The following is an 18,862-nucleotide window of genomic DNA, read 5'->3' as shown; positions in this document are numbered from 1 at the left end:
AGTGTGGTCAACAGTGACAAGCCCAGAGTCTGGCTGCGGGTCATTTTTGTACTGTTAATGCTTCCAGATATTTTTACCATGTTTAAGGTTACGGTTACGTCATCTGGGGCAGTGGCACCTTAATGAAAGGATTGGCTTCCTGCTGTTTACCGAAGGGTATTAATGCTTTAGGGAGGTTGAAGCTTGAAGGCAGAGGAACAAATGCATCTCCTGGGGATGGGGAGGTGGGGAAGGAAATCCGAGGGTCCACTTAGTGCCAGGTGCTCGATCTTACCTCTTTCCATGTGCATCCTGTCTTCCTGTAGCCCCATTTTGTAGCACTTGAGAGCCGAGGAAAGTGACCTTTGGGGGAGCCGAATCCCCCCGCTTCAAAGAACTGGCAATCAGGAAAGCCAGGACTCCAGTGTAGGCCGGCTTTCCCCCAAGTACTTGTCCCTCTCTCCAGCCCTCCGTCAGGCCCCTAGGGGATCCTAACTCTCTGCTTTTGTATTTCTCTCACTAGGTTTGGCCGGTACAGGTGTGAGAAAGGGACCACTGCCGTCCTCACTGAAAAAGTCACGACCCTGGAAATTGAGGTGCTGGAAGAAACAGTCCAAACAATGGACACGTCCTGAATGGGGTCGGTGGATGGCGGGCTACAGCTCTGGAGGACGGGCAGTGGAGGCTCCCCCTGTAAGACATTCGGCCAGTGCTTGCTGAATGAACCCAATAAAAAATGAAAACAAAATTAAGTGGCTGAAGTCGGAGCTAGTGGTTTCCCACCCCTTTGCTAACTTACTTTTCTCTTTGTTCAGGGTAGTCCCAGGCTTCTTCTTTTTCTTTGCTGCTTAGGATGAGTGCAGCACAGCCAAGTAGGAAAGAACCACTCATCAGTTCTGAGCACCAAGAACAAGCAGGTAGGTGGACAGTGTTGCTTTGCTCTAGCTGCGTGACCCTGGGTGGGCTCCACTTTGCCCAGTTTCACAGACAACCCAAGAATGCTTGGGACTTACTATCCATAAGTTAGGAAATGACTGTTTCCCCAATACTCAGGCCTGCTGAATGGTTGAAATTGTATACCTCCAGAGGGTCCTTGTACTAAGCAGAATTGTTCTCAAGGGGTCGAAAGTTGATGGCATGCAGAAAGCTAGTTCATCTGTGTCCAAAGCTGATACTGCCAAGGGAGACAGACACAGTAGGGATTCTGAGAGCCATAAGCAGAATATTTGCAAAAAGTCTGCCTGGAATCAGAAAAACTTTCAGTGCTAAGTGCCAGCCAGACAGAGTCTGACTGTCCCCCAGGGCATGCTCATCTGGGGGACACGAGAAGGAGGCCCAGTGCCATGGTCTCCCAGAGTGAACCCACTCTTGGGCAAGCTGCCCCGGTTAAACTGCCAGGAGTGGGGTGGGGAGAACAATGCAATTATTTAGGATAGCAACTTGGCTGATGATTTATCAAACTTATCTGGGGAGCTTAAAAAAATTCCCAGATTACTCAGTGTCTGGGGCCTGAGAAACTGTGTTTTTAAAAGCAGCTTTAGAGATTGTGCTGCAGTGTGAAGCTGTTTTAAAAGAACTCACGAATCATAACGCATTCACAGAAGGATCCCTCTTACCCATTTTATTTCAACCATGGAGGATGAGTACAAAGCAGAGGCTGCATCTGAAGAAAATCTCTCAAACGCGACAGTATTACAGTAGAACAGAGTTCACACAAGAAATCGGCACACTGGCCAGACCCAAATCCTTTGTCCCCATAGAGGCCTGACCAGGACACCAGTGGGGCGGACACATGCGCTGTCTTGTCTGGAGGGCTGAACTGTCACCAAGTTAGTGAGTGACGATTAGACCATTTGAGGATTAACTTGAGTGTAAAAACAAAATTCAAACTACTTCCTTCAGAGCTTCAGTTTCCCTTAAGTTCACATTTATAAATTAATCTTCACAGTTAATCCTATTTGGGAGTAAGAAATAAATGAACACACTTCTGGTTTTCTACAAATAATACAGTTGTACGTTTAACTCTTGACTTGCATGGTCCGTGGATTTCAGCTTTGTGAAGGGGTGAGTAGCTACCATTTTTGGATCATCTGCCATGAGCTAGATAAATTTACATATTTTATCTCAAATTCTGTCAGCAACCCTGAAGATAGATGCTATTAAGTCCATTTTGTAGATGAGGCAACAGTCTCAGAGAGGTTAAGAAGCTTGCCCAGGGTCATGCCAGGAAGGTGCAGAACCAGTGCAAAGCCCGTATATTTTTATTTCCTATGCTTCCTTCTCAGGGAGGAAAACACTTCACACTGATCATTAAACGAACCGCCAGCATTCAAGCCGGTGATGAGGGCCTGGTGCTGGCGGGTGTTCAGAAGAGGGCTGAGCCGACTGCACAGAGAACACTCATGGCTTTCAAATACTGTTTGCCTCTATGTCAGATGCTGGGTTCACCTCGTCGTCATTTATCAAGTTATAAACATAGAGAAAAATATTAGGAAAATCTCCACTCTACTTAAAAAAAAATATTTCCACTTTCTTCCCTTACAAGAGAGTAAATTAAGCACACAGCTTGATTGTTTGAAAAGATTCTAAGAGCTAAACTTGCCACTATCCATTTAAAAAGGCTCACTACAAATCAGAGTCTCCTGTATTCTCCTGTTATTACAAACCTTGACAGGTCACTGAAGGAATTATCCGAAAGATTCACATTACAGTCCAGATATAAGGGGTGTGTCAGTGGCTCACTGAACCATCCACCCCTGGCAACCCAGCTGAGAGTGTTCACAACAGTTTAAAGAAAGGAGTTTCAAATGTGACCACCAGTAACACATGACCAGTGCCCCTCCCCCCAGCAGCCCTGTATTCAGCATCTGCTATGAAGCCTGGGCCCCTCTTTGGGGAACGTGCTGAACCCTCTAGTCTTAGTTGGTCCCAGCTACCAGGTGGCCACTTTGGAGAAGACTCAGGTAAGGCAGGTAAGGTGTGGCTTCTGAGAAGGCACGCTGCATCCACGCTCAGGTGCTTGAAGTCCACACGTGCATCTGTTTGGCAATCTGGTGCACATAGGTGATGTCGGGTCTCTGGTTGGGGTCAGGGTGGATACACATGCTGACCAGTTCTCGTAACTGCAAAAGACAGATGATGCCTATTACTCCCAAGCAGCCTTGTTGAGGTTCTGCATTAACTCATTAACCCTCACGGTACCTACACGATGAGCAAAGACATTCAAGACGGGTGAGTGGTGGCCGAGCAGGGCCAGTGTTTGGCCTGTCTGGTCCCAAGGGCCAGGTCTTGGAGACCCTGAGAGTGTTGCCTCCAAAGAACTTTGAACTTCTGCTGTCTCCACTGCTGGGTAATGTGTGCGCTGTGTGTGTGTCTGCTGTCAGTCATGCAGACGCCCAAAGCAGAGGACAAAACTCAAGGCAAGGGCTTATTGATCATAATAAATGCATTAACATGCAGCGGAGCTGCAGTCTGCCCACCCCCTGGCCTCTTTATTGTGCTCATGAAAGACGGAGCTTTTAATTATACAGACACTGAAGGCTGCTCCTGCCTCCGGGTGGGGGAGGGGTACCTTGAGCCTCTGATCACCTCCATTCTTCTGATAGCCAGAGTGCCAATTATTTTAATGGTAATTAAAATAATGACCTTAGAAAGCCTACATCTTAACTTGCATCACTGGGCTCACTGCAGTTTTTTCTTTTTCATTTAAATACCTGCTGCTGGAAGGGCTGGCCAGGCACAGCAGGGAGAAGGGAGATCCTGACTTAGGGGGCTCACACAGACTCTGGGCTTGGCCCAGTGGGTCTGGTGGTGTGCATCCTGCTTCACTCCTGAGCTGTTCCAGGCTGAGGGATCTGGGGTTCCTCCCCCTGGGAGAGGTTTCAGCCTGTGTGCTGCCTTACTGGGAATTTCACTGCTTTATAAACACTGGGAAGCTCCTGGCCAGATGCAGCCAAGCCTGCAAGACCGAACTCCAGAACCTCAGTGTTTGGGGGCAGTGGCTGGGGCTGGCCTGTGACGTGTGAAAGTGCCCAGGAAAACCACATTAAGGTAGTCTGCGAGTAGACCACACAGTTGGGAACAAGTGTGTGCCTGAAAATTTTGAAGAGAAACAGTGTCTTATTCCTAAAAGGAGACAGAACTTCAAAAGTGAGGTGTGCAGAAGGGCTCCAGTGCTAAGATTTAACACCTCCAGGAGCTGCACACAGCTGGTGAAAGCCAGGTGCTCTGGGGTGGAAGCACTCTGGGTGGTGAAAGGACCGACTTGGGAGGGAAGAGGGCCAAAGGCTGTATGAGAATTCCTTCATTCCAGCTTCTAACCATGAGACAGAGCTGACAGTTCCCATTGACAAACTGGCAAACTGGCCCAGAGAAGTTGTCATGTGCTCCAGGTAGTATGACTCCAACCTTCTTAACAAATTCCAACCAAATTCCAAATTCAGGGCTTCCCTGGTGGCTCAAGGGAAAAGAATCTGCCTGGCAACACAGGAGACATGTTCGATCCCTGATCTAGGAAGATTCCCACATGCTGTAGAGCAGTTAAGCCCCTGCACCACAAGCACTGATCCTGTGCTCTGGAGCTGCGACTACTGAGCCTGCGTGTCCAGCATGCCCTAGAGCCTGCGCTCTGCACCAAGAGGAGCCACTGCAAGGGGAAGCCCGTGCGCCGCAACTGGAGAGCAGCCCCCGCTCACAACTAGAGGAAAGCCCTCTCAGTAACAAAGACCCAGCACAACCAAAAATACCTGTAGATAAAAAAAAGTCCAAACAAGGGGAAGAAAAACCAGTGCAACTGTTAAGTTGGTGAACAACTCAACTAGTTTCTCCATTCCTACCAACTTCCACCCCAGAGCATAAGTACTTCCTCCAAAGGTCGCAGGAGAACTCTGCAAGCCACTGAAGCAACAGCCACAAGAGAGAGTGCAGTGAGCAGCTCTAGGGTGTGCACTCCTGCCCGCCCTCTGGCTGCTGCGGGGAGTCCACAGAGCCAGCAGGCGTGGGAACAAAGGCTGCCAGAAGGGTGGCCGAGGCCCCTCTAGTCAGCCTGCTTGGATGCAGGGTTAGCACACTGGGACACCTGGTCGCTACGGCCTGGTGGGCAAGGACTGCTCCTTCCAGAACCTTCACAGTGGTGAAGTGAGCAGTCCAGACGCTGCCTCGCCTTGGCTGGATGACTGGCTATGGAAGAGGGCTACACCCTCAGGAAATAGGATGGCATGGCAGCTAGGTGCAGGGTCATCTGGGTCAAATGCTTTCATCACAAGCAAGTTACTTAACCCTTCTGAGTCATTTAACCTTCCTGGTAAACTGGCATTAGGGGCAGGGGGATTCATCAGTCCTAAATGTGAGCTGCTGTTATTGTGAGGTGATGGCCTGTGGTCCTGCAGGGTGAGCCCAGGGAGACTCACACTCTCTGTCACACCCCCTAGTACTGACCCTGAACACGACCTGTGGAACGTTTCCTTTGAACCAGGCTCTGCTACAGCCAGTGGCTACTCTGGCTGATGGTGGTGGTAGACGTTAGCCTGGTGCTGGACTGAGCACGTCCCCCTGCATAACCTCAATCCTCTGCGGGAGATTCCAGGGTTACCGCTATTTTACATGAGGAAACAGACTCAGTTCAGTGACTCACCCAAGAAGCGTGAGGGTGAGTATGTTACACTGTTAACCACTCTGGGCTGTAAACCTGTCCTCTCCTCTCCTCACCTTTTATCCATGAAGGCAAAACATCAGCCCTGCTTTTAAGAAGAGGGACCTGAGGCAGAAGACGCTCTCCCACAGCTTTAGCCATCACAGCCTGACTGCCAGACTTGTCAGAGTCTGTATCCAGAGCCCCTGTCCTCAGTGTAGAATGTTGAAAATAAGCCCACCAAAGGGTCTGACGCAGGTCTGCTTGCTGTGGTTTCCTCTCATGGGAGCGACGTGGCTGCCCATCATAGCGTGGGGCCAGCGAGGCCCTGCCGCCCCTTGTGTACCTCCTGTTGTCTGAGCCCGTCTCGGGGTCCCAGAGCAGCGAGCCTCACTCTAGCCCTGGGCTGGGAGCCAAATGGTCAGAAGGGGGCACGTGGGGCAGCTCCTGCTGGTTCCTATCCAGTGGGTGGGCTGCAGCCCTGCTGTCGGGGGCCACACCAAGTCCCCGAGATCTGCCTCTTAATCTGCCCCCCACCCTGAGTTCCTCACTCCAGGAAGTGGAGAAGTCACTTCCTTCTGCACCCTGTTAAGTGAACCCAAGCTCAGCCCCTCCTGGAGCCTTGCTGGTCGTCGGAGCTCACCAGGCCCAGCCCTGGCGGCTGCAGACCCACCTTCTCAGAGTAATGTTCCCCGGGGAGAGGCGGGTAGTCACACTGCTCGATCTTCTGGCAGAGGGAGAAGAGATTCATTTTGTCTCCATAGAAGGGGCTCTGAAGAGCTGCCATCTGCAAGGAGAGGGGTGAGAGAGGAGTTTTTGGCCCTGAGGTCCAGGGGAGAAGGGGCTGCTCCTCCGGGGCAGGGTGCTTCCAGGTCCTCACTGCAGCGGCTGTCCATTGAGGCTCCCCCCCATCCTGAGAAAGCTGGGGTGCAACAGCAAGAGGCCGTTTTAACACGATCCTTGTTACATAAGCACATTAAAAGGGACAAAGGTTTCAGTGACAAAACTAAGGGCAACGAAGAAGGTGCATCTGTGTCCTGAGGGCCAGGCGTGTGCAGGCGCCTGCCTGCCCACACCTCAGCTCCCAGGGGCTGATTTTGGTCGTAAGTACACAGGGCATGGGGAGACAGGCCCTGCTCAGGAGGAGCTGTGCTTGGGACTGGTGGGTTCCTCTTGTCACATGGTCTTATATTTCTAAAGAGCAATTCTGAAGACACTCATGGGAGGATGTCTATTTGAGAAATAAATTTAGGAAACTGCCTACCTAGATATGCAGGTAACACCACCCTTATGGCAGAAAGTGAAGAACTAAGAGCCTCTTGATGAAAGTGAAAGAGTGAAAAAGTTGGCTTAAAGCTCAACATTGAGAAAACTGAAGATCTGGTCCCATCACTTCATGGCAAATAGATGGGGAAACTGTGGAAACAGTGGCTGACTTTATTTTTGGGGGCTCTCCAAAATCACTGCAGATGGTGACTGCAGCCATGAAATTAAAAGGCGCTTACTCCTTGGAAGAAAAGTTATGACCAACCTAGACAGCATATTAAAAAGCAGAGACATTACTTTGTCAATAAAGGTCTGTCTAGTCAAGGCTGTGGTTTTTCCGGTAGTCATGTATGGATGTGAGAGTTGGACTATAAAGAAAGCTGAGTGCCGAAGAATTGATGCTTTTGAACGATGGTGTTGGAGAAGAGAGTCCCTTGGACTGCAAGATCCAACCAGTCCATCTTAAAGGAGATCAGTCCTGAATATTCATTGGAAGGACTGATGCTGAGGCTGAAACTCCAATACTTTGGCCACCTGATGCAAAGAGCTGACTCATTTGAAAAGACCCTGATGCTGGGAAAGATTGAGGGCAGGAGAAGGGGACGACAGAGGATGAGATGGTTGAATGGCATCACCAACTCAATGGACATGAGTTTGGGTAAACTCTGGGAGTTGGTGATGGACAGGGAGGCCTGGCGTGTGGCGGTTCATGGGATTGCAAAGAGTCAGACATGACTGAGCAACTGAACTGAACCTAAGGGCTAACATTTGATGTGTGGGGTGGAGGGGGTGGGGAGGCATTTTTTGCTTTCATTCTGGCCGTGCTCCAGCCCATCACAGAGCTGCTGTGGAAGCCCAGGGTTCTGGGCAGTGGCTGCTGCTGCCTGAAAGCTGCACATCCAGACATTAGCAGAGGGCGCAGGGCTGTTTGGCTGCCCATGAATGCAGGGCCGGGGACCCTGGGCTTAACAGACATTGCAGACAGAAGCTTCGTGAATCCCACCCAGCTCCACACACACACACTGTGGGCCTGGCCCCCCATTTCCTCATCTGAGATTGACACAGTTCCCCCTGCAGGGTGGCGGTGAGCCTTGGCCAGCACAGGAGGAGGGTCCTAACCCGAGCTGTCATCCTCCGGCTCCACTCTGGAAGCAGGCCCTCTCCTAGGGGCTGTGGAGGCCCTGGCGGGTTCTTGCCCCATCAGGGAACTAGCTGAGTTTCCCACCTCACCACTCAGCACCCTTGGGGGTGTCTTCAAAGGGGACACAGGAACCGAGGAGTGGCCGTGTTAGGCGGCCCAGTGAGGTGCCCACTGGCCCCATCTGCTGATGAAGCTGTAATGGGATTAAAGTGCCGCCTGTCACTCCTGCTTCCAGTTGACAGCCCAACTCCTCTTGCTACTCAAGCACCGTCAGGTACCTGTGCCCATCTGGCCGTTCGGCCCTGGTTCCCCTCGAGGAGCCGGTGCCAGGGCCACTCTGTATGTGGACCGCAGCCAGAGTCTCCGGGACACCTGAGGAATCCTTGCTCCCTGTCAGGCTCCGGAGGGTGGGCCGGTGAACCCCATCTCAGGGCAGAACGTGGTAGGTAGCCCGGAAGCTTTAGTTCCCTGGCCTGCCCCCGTGTTCTGTTCAGCCTGTGAATAGGTCAGCTGACCCTGAGAGCATAGCCTGCCTCCTTCAGGAGGCACAGGGGGCTTCAGACCCCACACAGTGTCCTTGGGCTTCCAAATGGCCTTTGGAGAGGCGGTGTGGACTGGAGACCTGGGGTTTCCTCTGACCCAGGTCAGGAGTCTCCCCAGAGCAGCACCTGTGGGCCCAGGGCCCTGGCTGAGTGATTTCAGAGGGGTGCTGAGCCTTACCGCTCTCTTCCGCCTGACCAGGGGCTTGGGCCCCTCTAAGGAGGGCTGCAGACCACCTGGACTGTGAAACCTCCCATGGGAAGGCTGCAGGGAGTGGCCATGGCACTTGGCAAAGCAGGAGGGGTGTGCAGAAATGGGGAACTGTCTTTTCCAACTAGCGTGCAAAATGGCATCGCTTGGGTGATTTATTTCCAATAATTAAAACGAGAACCTCAGGTGCAAAGGGTTAATTGGGCAGTTTCAAAGGGACATCTGTTGCCACGGCAGAGAGCAGCTGAGGCTCCAGGGCGGTCACTCAGGGTGATCTGGTGCCCTTCAAGTCAAGGCAGGTGGATTAAGGCGGATTTTCCTGGAAAGTGTTTCTGTCCAAAGTAGAAAGGATGTTTAAAGTTGGCCTCACTAACACGGGCTCTGGTTTTTCATGTGTCTGACCTGGGACAGGGACTGGGTGATCCTTTCAACCAGCCAGCCTGATCTGATTTGCACAAAAGGGCCCCAGAATGGCGAGGCCTGAGCCCTGTACATGCCGTTCCCTGCAGATAACCTCTCCATCCCCTCCAGCGCCTTCCCCAGTTTCAGAAACGCTTTCTGAACAGGGTCAGCAGTGAGCTCTGCCAGAGGAGCCCTCTCAGCCTCCCCGGCTCACAGTGGCTTCTACATCCATACACGCAGATTCTAGTGGAAGCAGCATCCCCCTGCTCCCCCTCCCCAGGCCGCTCCCCTTCCAGCTGCTGGCCACGGGCCTTCCACTCGGATCAGAGCATCATGCTGTGAAGGAACCTCTGGGGTTGCTGGGGACACTGGGATTAGAACGATTAGCCCGGATGTCGAGATCTTCTTGTACCGGCGACCACCCACCTCTGATTGGTCGAAGCAGAGGAGGAATGGCTGTTCGGGGCTGACACTGCTTGCCTCGTTAGGACTGCCAATGCTACGGCTCTCAGCACTGCTCCTCAGATGCAGAACTTTTCCTCCCTGGTGTCATTGGGATGACACATGGCCAGAGAGATGGGCGAGTATGGGCGCTTGCCCCCGCCGGGAGGGCTCAGGGAAACTGGTGTGTGATTTGAGATGTCAGAAGGAGAAGTGGTCTCTGACTCAGAGGGGACAGAAACTGCCTTTGACTCCGGCCCTGTCAGGGCCTCAGACATCCGTCTCATCACCAGTTTCTCCCAATCTTGTCCAAGAGTGAAGGCTGACCCCAGGGGCTAGCTGCCAAGCAGTCTGTTGCCCTGCTTCCCCAGCTTCTCCAGACCCTTCTCTGGCTCAAGCTAGAATAAAGCAGGATTCCACACAAGGCACAGCTCCACCCTAGTCTTCCCTCGCTCCCCCTCCGGCCCACTTTTCTGCTGGTCTCAGCCTTGAGGCTGCTGTGAGAAGGCCCCCCACTGAGGACCCTGATTCCTTCAGCTCCACGCTCAGAGCTGAGCTCCCATGTAAATAAGTAAATTCTGCAGAGCCCAGGCGGCCTGCTGAGCGCCTCCACAGGCGTGCCAGGTAATGAAAACAAAGCACCAGGCCTTCCAACAGGCCAAGCTCAGGCATCCCTGCTGGGAGCTCCTGGAGGGGCCACTGCAGTTGCTGGGGGCTCCTCACAACCAGTCCTTCCCCGAAAAAGGGGCTCTGAGCCGAGGCCCCGCATCTCTTTCTCCACTGTCATGCCTCCCCTGCTGGCTGGGGAGAAGGGATGAGGCCCTGGCTCCACAAGGACCACTTCCCCGGCTCCTGTTCACAGAAGGGTGGGTATCTATGCCTGGGTACCACTGCTCATGTAGGCCACTTCTTGCTGTGTGACCCTAGACAGTCTCTCCATGCCTCTCAGCCCGCTTCCTCCCTTACAGCAAAGCTGGGACTGGCCTGGTGTCATTCTTGGGATCCACTCCAATGTCCAGGGCAGTGCGGCGCCCAGCTGCTGAGCTGTTTGGCCTGTTTGTCCCATGCTGACCTCTTCAGGACAGATCCTACTTGGCACCCACCAGAGGGGTGCAGGCCAGGTGTATTGCTTTGTGGCGGCTCCTCACTAGCCATGGGGCGACATCAGCATCTTCAAGTGACCTCAGGAGGTTTTCAGTGGACATATGGATGCCCAGGTGGAAGGTGATGTGGTGGGCTGAATAAAGGTCCCCAAAGATGTTCACATCCTAATCCCAGGAGTCGGCAAATGTGTTGCCTATATGGCAAAATAAATTTGGCAGATGTTATGAAATTAAGGATCCCAGATAGGGGGAGAGTCCTACGTGATCCAGGTGGGCCCTACTACATGTAAACACAGTATCTTTATAAGAAGGAGCAGAGAGACTGGAGTACAGAAGAGGTCAGTTGACTTAAGTGATACGATGAAGAGATCACAAGCCAAGGAATGTAGGTGGCCTTTTCCTTTTCTTGCCTTGAGTCAGGGAAATTGTGGATTTCTGGCTTCCAAAGGGGAAGATAATAATTTTATGTTGTATCAGGCCAACTGGTAATCTGTCACGGGGACTCCTGATACTCCCAGTCCACTCTGGGGATCGGAGGGAAGGGTGAGCCTGTCTCTGTCGTGTGCAGGTTTCCTCTGGCTCTGTGCTGCCGCCTGCCGCCCTGGCCCAGGGGTGCTCCCTTGGGTCCGCTCAGAAGCCTTGGAAGTGATTTGCGGGTGGTGGGGGCCATGGGGGTGGGAGAGCCTGTTGCAGCTCTACAGGCTGGCGCCCTCAGGGTGCCCCACAGGCTGTGCAGTGGGGGCTCCAGCCGTGTCTGGGGGACGCTTCCTTCCAATTACCATGGCCCTGGGCTCAGGTGCGTCTCCCTCCCTGTCTGCTGGGAAAACATCCAGTTCTGTTTTCCCACAGGGCTTGGGGGTGGTAGCCTGGGGAAGAGCCCCCACTGCCTTCCGCCCTCAGAGGCGCCAGCACGCCAACCACACCAGCCCTCTTCTGTCGGAGATCCAGAGCCACTGGGTTTAGGTCAGCTGTCCCCTCGCACGCAGGACTCGTCTGATTTCATTGACTTCCCATGCCTGGCTGCGAGTCACACAGCTCCACACAGTGCCAGCAAATCAATACTGAAATAAACCAGCCCCTCCAGGCTGGGGAGCCACTATGGATGCTCCCTCTTTACACATGTGTTCAGGTGCCCATGGCAGGGACTCGAGGACAGTGTCTGCCTCTAGGGAGAGGGCACCAGTGTGGACGGCTTGGCACCAGCTCGGGAGCCCCGAGGACAGGAGCAGGGCCGTTATATCCCGGCCACCTGCGTGCCTGTTTGTTTCCATCTGGAGACTTGCGTGGTTCAGAGGCAGGAAGTGACTTACAGAAATCCCGAACACGGCACAGAGAAGTAGAGCACCACCTGGACTAGGTGAGTGTCATGAGGGCAGGAGGACAAAGCCACATCTCCGTGGGGATGGGTGACAGTTGGACTTTGGCTCCCCGCTGGCCGAAGCGAAAAGGGAAATATGGCCAGCTGCTCACATGCACTGGCTCAGGGGCTCAGGGGCAGCAAGAGGGGCAGGAAGAGCGATTCCTTGACCTGCCCCCCGACCGCCCAGGGCCTTCCGAGCCGGGTGCCGTCCTCACCTCATGAGCCAGGTGTGAGCCCGTTACACCTGCACCTGCAGCTCCTGGGCCCTCACGGGCGAAGACTGAGGTCAGGGCCCACACCAGGCCCTTCATCTCTCACCCAGTCACCACCACAGCTCCCCACACAGGAAGCAGTCCAGCTCAGCCCTCTTCATCCCTGGGTCGGGGGAAGCCCCTGAGCCCTGATGCCCTGCAGCTCCTGGGGGGCACCACCTCCATGGGCTACTCCTGTTTGGTGCTTACAAAAAATTCCACCTACGACAGATGCCCCTGTGAGGCCCAGGAAACACGGTCTGCTCCCCACCTCTGATCACCAGGGCCTGGCTCACCCACAGACCGTCAGGAGGACTCAGTGGGACACGCACACGGCACACCTCCAGAAGAAGGGGACTCAGGCTCAAACGCCACCAGGGCCACACTTCCACGTGGCCTCATCTTCAACCACAAGGCTGCTCTTTAAAATGAAATGTGTGCTATTAACAGCAGGCCACTGGCTTAAAAAGAAAGACGCTGTGAAGTTTAAACCTTGTAAAGGGATCAGCGTTTGGATCTCATAGCCTTAATCTGTAATGCAGTGAGCAGGTATCTCAGCACCAAGAGACTCTGATGGATAGCCACCCCAGTCCTGGTGCTTCAGCAGTGGGCAGCTGACTCCTGAAGTCTATACCCACGGGCCACGAGGTCAATTCCCAGGGCCAGAACTCCCAAGGAAACAAAGAAGTCTCTGCAACTCCAAAACACTCCTGGTGGCCCCTTGATGCTACCCCAACATGTCGCTGCCCTGGGAGATTCTTCAGCGTATTGGTTCTAAGCCAGATTTCAGGGATGCTCAAATCCACCCCAGGAAAGCAGAAAAATAATCAAGGTTCCAACTCTAAACCCAAAGCATGTTTGGTGTCTCTCAGCCCTGGAGGGTCTTCAAAGCCCTTCAAAGCCTGAAATAAAATGAAATGTTATTTCATTTACCTGGCCTGTGACAATGCAGGATGCTACCACTGCCATTTTACAGACAGGAGACCTGCCCAGCAGGGGGTGGGCCATGGCAGCAGGAGGGTGTGACTGCCAACTTGGAGATACTAAAGTACTCCGCCGCCTCCAGCAGCTGCAAAAGCTCATGTTGTCTCATGTCTGAGCCTAATAAGACTCAGAAACATTCCTGTCCCTCCATCCAGGTTGGCCACCAGATCTGGAAATGGCCATCTGGTGGCTCCGTCTCACAGCTCAGGAGAGAGGCTGGTGGTCTCTAGGGTGACCCACGGTCTGAACCTAGAAGATCGTGGCCACCCCTTGGTGGGGAGCATTTCAGAGGCATAGGCCCGAGCTGACAGGGGCCCTGCGTGGGGTCTGGTCCACGGGTAAAGGACAGGCTGAACAGAATCACCCCGGTTACCAGGGAAACCAGGGCAACCAGATCCCCCTGCCTGTGCTCCTTCCATCAACAAGCAGACACTGGACACTCTGTCTGGTTCCAGTCTGTCTCCCTTCCCAGATCTGAGCAGCCCAGGGGCGAGATGGCACCCAGCCTGCCACTGGCCATCCCTCTAACCCCTTCCCGCCCGACAGTGCTAATCAGGCTGACGTTGGGCAGAGCGGACTGGTGAAGGACCAGACCCAGATGGTACCAATGCCACAGGCAGACGTGCATCCCGGATTTCCACCGAGCTGGTGAGGTGAGCCCTGCCCCAGCTGGGTGCCCATCACGCTCACCCTTCTAAATGCCACTGGGCCGCGGGCCGTACACTCACCTCGTACAGCAAACAGCCCAGAGACCAGATGTCAGACTTGAAGTTATAGCCGTTCTCATGGATCCTCTCTGGTGACATGTAGTACGGCGTCCCCACTGAAACACAGCAAAGGGACAGGCAGGTGCTCATGCTCTGAGCAGCGGGGAGGCGGGGGGGAGGGGGGGGTGTGGGGAGGGGCCTGACCTCAGCCTCACTGGGATCCTGGGCAGCCCCCTTGCCCTCTCTTCCTGCCCCCTTCTCTGACAAGTGAGAGGGCTGGGTCAGACTGCAGGGCCCCATGCTCGTGGGGCCCTAAAAGTTCCTGGAAACAGGGACCCACTCAGACCTGAGAATCCATCTTGGGGTTGGGTGGTGGAGGACTGCTGTTCTTTCTAATTGCCCAGGGTAGGGGGACACAGAGGCCAGGCTCTGGGAGGCAATTGACCAAGTATCCTCTAAAAGTGACTGCTTAAATCCCAAAAGAGTTCAGATAAGGTTCTCAGCAGTGAAAGCCACCATGGTGACTGCTGACCAACCATGGCATGGGAGCCCATTTAACAGATGGAGAAACTGAGGCTCAGAAAAATGACAGGAATGAGGTTCAAACCCAGATCTTCAGGCTCCAGAAACTGAACTCTTGGCCACCACCCTTGGCTACTAGCACCAATCAACATGTCCTGCCTGAGATTTCTTAACTAGGACAGAAAAGATACTAACCATAAAAGACTGATTAACTGGACTTCATTAAAATTAGGAACTTCAGCTCATGAAAGATCACTGAGAGTTAAAAGGCAAGCCACAGACAGGAAGAAAATTGTCCCAACGATGATCTCATAGACAGAATATAGTTTTAAACTTCTATAAATCAACATATAAAAGACAAACATCCACCCTCCCTCAAATTAGCAAAATATTTGAAGAGTCATTTCAAGAGGAGACTATCCAAGTCACCAATAAGCATGTGAAATGAAGCTATATTTCTCATTACTGATTAGGGCAATGCAAATTAAAAGTACAATGAGGTACCACCTACCCACCTGAATGGTTTAAGCTAAAAGCCTTAGATAACTAAGGTGGCGGTATGCAGAGCAACCGGAACCCTCACGCATTGCTGACGGGGCCATAAAAAGACACACTCACCCTGGGACACCATGTGGCAGTGTCTACTGTACTACAGTTGCACACTGCCGCCATTAAAACCCAGCAATTCTTCTCCTAGGTGTGTGCCCGAGAGAAGAGTACTCTGTCCATCAAGAGACATGATCAAGAATTCACAGAATGGCTTTATTTGTAATAGCCCCAAACTGGAAACAAGTGGTAATCAACAGTAGAAAGGATAGATTGATAATGTGGTCTATTCACACAAGGGAACGCTAAACAGCAATGAACAAGAGCAAATCTCAGGTACATACCACAAAAGGGACCGTTTTCACAGACACAATGTTGAGGGAAAGAAGCCAGGAACAAAAGAATACCACTATTTGATTTCATTTTTATCCAAAACAGGAAAAATTACTTTATGGGGGTAATGTTCAGGAAAGGGCTTGAGAGAGCTTTGCTGTGTGCATATCATGTCTCAGTTAAAAAGCAGAGGCGGCACATTTAAAGACGAGCCGGGCAAGCATGGAAGGAGTTCCTGGTGGGTAGTGAGCTCCTCATCACCAGAGGCATGCAAGTTGCAGCAGAGCAGCTGATTTGGCAGGGCTGAGCAGGGGGCGTAGGAACCTGGATTTGCAACCACAGATTTATGTAAGAATCTGAAATTCTTACATCAGTCCATCTGAAGGACAGCTGTTCAGGAGGCCAGATTTTAAAGACTGTTACACAGAGGACATTTACACTGGCCATAAGAATCTGACGGTGGCTGGGGCTGTTCTGGTCAGAGTCTATGAAGGCAGCCACAGTCCAGTGTGGCAGAGGCTGAGACTGAGATGTAGACTGATGACCCTAGGAAGGAGGGATGTGGGAACACAGGGGACCCTGGGGGGAGAAGAGGCCTGTTGATGAGCTGGACTGGGAAAGTGATGGCTGCCCCAAGGCAGGGGCCTAGACTTCAGGCTGTCATGGGCCAAAGGTGTTTCAAGACAACTTATTTTTACCAATAAAGGTGTTTACGTTTTCATTCCAATCCCAAAGAAAGGCAATGCCAAAGAATGCCCAAACTACCGAACAATTGCACTCATCTCACATGCTAGTAAAGTAATGCTCAAAATTCTCCAAGCCAGGCTTCAGCAATATGTGAACCGTGAACTTCCTGATGTTCAAGCTGGTTTTAGAAAAGGCAGAGGAACCAGAGATCAAATTGCCAACATCCGCTGGATCATAGAAAAAGCAAGAGAGTTCCAGAAAAACATCTATTTCTGCTTTATTGACTATGCCAAAGCCTTTGACTGTGTGAATCACAATAAACTGTGGAAAATTCTGAAAGAGATGGGAATACCAGACCACCTGATCTGCCTCTTGAGAAATTTGTATGCAGGTCAGGAAGCAACAGTTAGAACTGGACATGGAACAACAGACTGGTTCCAAATAGGAAAAGGAGTTCGTCAAGGCTGTATATTGTCACCCTGTTTATTTAACTTATATGCAGAGTACATCATGAGAAATGCTGGACTGGAAGAAACACAAGCTGGAATCAAGATTGCTGGGAGAAATATCAACAACCTCAGATATGCAGATGACACCACCCTTAGGCAGAAAGTGAAGAGGAACTCAAAAGCCTCTTGATGAAAGTGAAAGTGGAGAGTGAAAAAGTTGGCTTAAAGCTCAACATTCAGAAAACAAAGATCATGGCATCCGGTCCCACCACTTCATGGGAAATAGATGGGGAAACAGTGGAAACTGTGTCAAGACTTTATTTTTCTGGGCTCCTTCCTTACTCCTTGGAAGGAAAGTTATGACCAACCTAGACAGCATATTCAAAAGCAGAGACATTACTTTGCCAACAAAGGTTCGTCTGGTCAAGGCTATTGTTTTTCCTGTGGTCATGTATGGATGTGAGAGTTGGACTGTGAAGAAGGCTGAGCGCCGAAGAATTGATGCTTTTGAACTGTGGTGTTGGAGAAGACTCTTGAGAGTCCCTTGGACTGCAAGGAGATCCAACCAGTCCATTCTGAAGGAGATCAGCCCTGGGATTTCTTTGGAAGGAATGATGCTAAAGCTGAAACTCCAGTACTCTGGCCACCTCATGCGAAGAGTTGATTCATTGGAAAAAACCCTGATGCTGGGAGGGATTGGGGGCAGGAGGAGAAGGGGACGACAGAGGATGAGATGGCTGGATGGCATCACTGACTCGATGGACATGAGTCTCAGTGAACTCCAGGAGTTGGTGATGGACAGGGAGGCCTGGCGTGCTACGATTCATGGGGTCGCAAAGAGTCGGACACGACTGAGAGACTGATCTGATCTGAAATACAAAATCCCAACTACCACTTCATGTCACTACTTCTCAGTTTAACACTGAAACAATGAGATCAAGGACAGTGTCTTACACTGAGAAAGTTTAGCTATTTGAAACTTATCGTCTTGCTTTTCCCCTCTCTTTGGAGATGGGTGAGAAATTCTATTGTGCCCGTCTTGTAGAGGCCATGAACAGTGTTGGAAACTCCTGCTCCCGGCCTGAGCACCCTGGGAGCAGGATCTCATTACCAAAGCGTCCCAGTGCCCTCCCCGGGACCAGGCCACAGCGGGTGCCCTCTAAGCATCTAGTCACCAAGTCAATGAATCCATCTGCATGGTATCAGATTGTATGTATCAGCATAAACACTTTTAAACGCAGCCTAATGCACTATTTACTTATGTCTGTCCAAGAGGGACTAGCTGATTATTGCTTTACTGGGTTACCAAGCACTGTTTGATGGCAATAATCTTTAAACCAGGACAGCAGCCATCACTTAAATAGTTTTAAGAACTGTGTCATCCTATATGCATACTTTATGGCTGAAATCAGGGGGCTAATTGCTACTTAGCAGAAAGAGCTGTCAGTTAGCAAATGAACCCATGTGGGATTCTATAAGCAAACTGCACTTCTAGTAGCAACCCCTTGTACATTTTGGTCACAAGGGAGCAAAATGAAAATGAATGGGCAAGTGTGAAACGGATGACTTGTCATATCCAAACCACAGGATGAAATCCAAACAGTTCTCACATAACAGTGGGAACCTCAGACCAAATGGCAAGCGATCCAGCACTCGGGGTGGGTGGACATGCTTACCAGGTGAGGACTGTCTCCCACACAGAACCACCACACAGGGCTGATGGGGTGCACACAGAGATGGCGCAGGTCACAGGCCCTGTCCTCAGTGAGGGACAGCAGGTCCACTGTCTGGCTGCACTGCACCAAGACCCCTGGCCAACCACCCCCCACCCCACTCCCTAGCCAGAAGTGTCGGCTGGCCCTGACACCTCTTCCCACCCTGTCTCACCCTTCGCTTATTCTCGATCCTCCTGGGTCCCCACAGGAGGGACTTGGGGGAGAGAAGACCTGCTGAGTGATCAGGCTTTGGCCTGGCAGGGCTGCCTTGCCAGGCCCATCTGAAAGTGAAGACTCTGAGTAGCTGGTCCCCCTGCTCGAGTTCCCCTGCTGGCCACCCCCGCCTGCCCTCCAGTTCAGCTGTGCCTCCGCTTCTGGGTGGGCTTCTCAAGGTCAGTCAAAGCGCCCCCTCCCCTGGCTAGGGAGGGCCAGCTGCTCAGTGGATCGGGGCCTTTCCTTTATGTCCCTGTCCCTCTGCTGAGGTTCCAGATGCCTGCCTCGGCCCTGCTTGGGGTGAAAGCCTGGAGGCACCGGGGAGAGAAAGCTGGGGGCATCATCTTCCCCTCTCCTCTCAACCTACCTTTTTATTGCTCCTTC

General features: G+C 52.2%; 2 protein-coding genes across 2 annotated transcripts in view; one reads left to right on the top strand and one right to left on the bottom strand.

The window, feature by feature from the left end:
• Positions 1 to 731, top strand: part of PSMB7 (proteasome subunit beta 7) — a 57,247-nt gene extending 56,516 nt beyond the window's left edge. Inside the window, exon 8 of the mRNA XM_027556234.1 lies at positions 503 to 731. Within this exon, the coding sequence (XP_027412035.1) occupies positions 503 to 614 (112 nt within the window). The 3' untranslated portion in view covers positions 615 to 731. The remainder of the gene's footprint in view (positions 1 to 502) is intronic.
• Positions 732 to 1,585: 854 nt separating this feature from the next.
• The window catches only part of NEK6 (NIMA related kinase 6), an 86,284-nt gene continuing 69,007 nt past the window's right edge, over positions 1,586 to 18,862 (bottom strand). The window contains exons 8-10 of the mRNA XM_027556235.1: positions 14,035 to 14,129; positions 6,282 to 6,395; positions 1,586 to 3,101 (exon numbers count right to left, since the gene is read on the bottom strand). Coding sequence (XP_027412036.1) covers positions 2,991 to 3,101; positions 6,282 to 6,395; positions 14,035 to 14,129 — 320 coding nt within the window. The 3' untranslated portion in view covers positions 1,586 to 2,990. The remainder of the gene's footprint in view (positions 3,102 to 6,281; positions 6,396 to 14,034; positions 14,130 to 18,862) is intronic.

The sequence above is a fragment of the Bos indicus x Bos taurus genome, chromosome 11 (assembly GCF_003369695.1).
Source record: "Bos indicus x Bos taurus breed Angus x Brahman F1 hybrid chromosome 11, Bos_hybrid_MaternalHap_v2.0, whole genome shotgun sequence".
In the NCBI taxonomy this organism is placed as follows: Eukaryota; Metazoa; Chordata; class Mammalia; order Artiodactyla; family Bovidae; genus Bos; species Bos indicus x Bos taurus.
The sequence above is the reverse complement of the archived record's forward strand: the minus strand, read 5'-3'. Positions and strand labels throughout refer to the sequence as shown.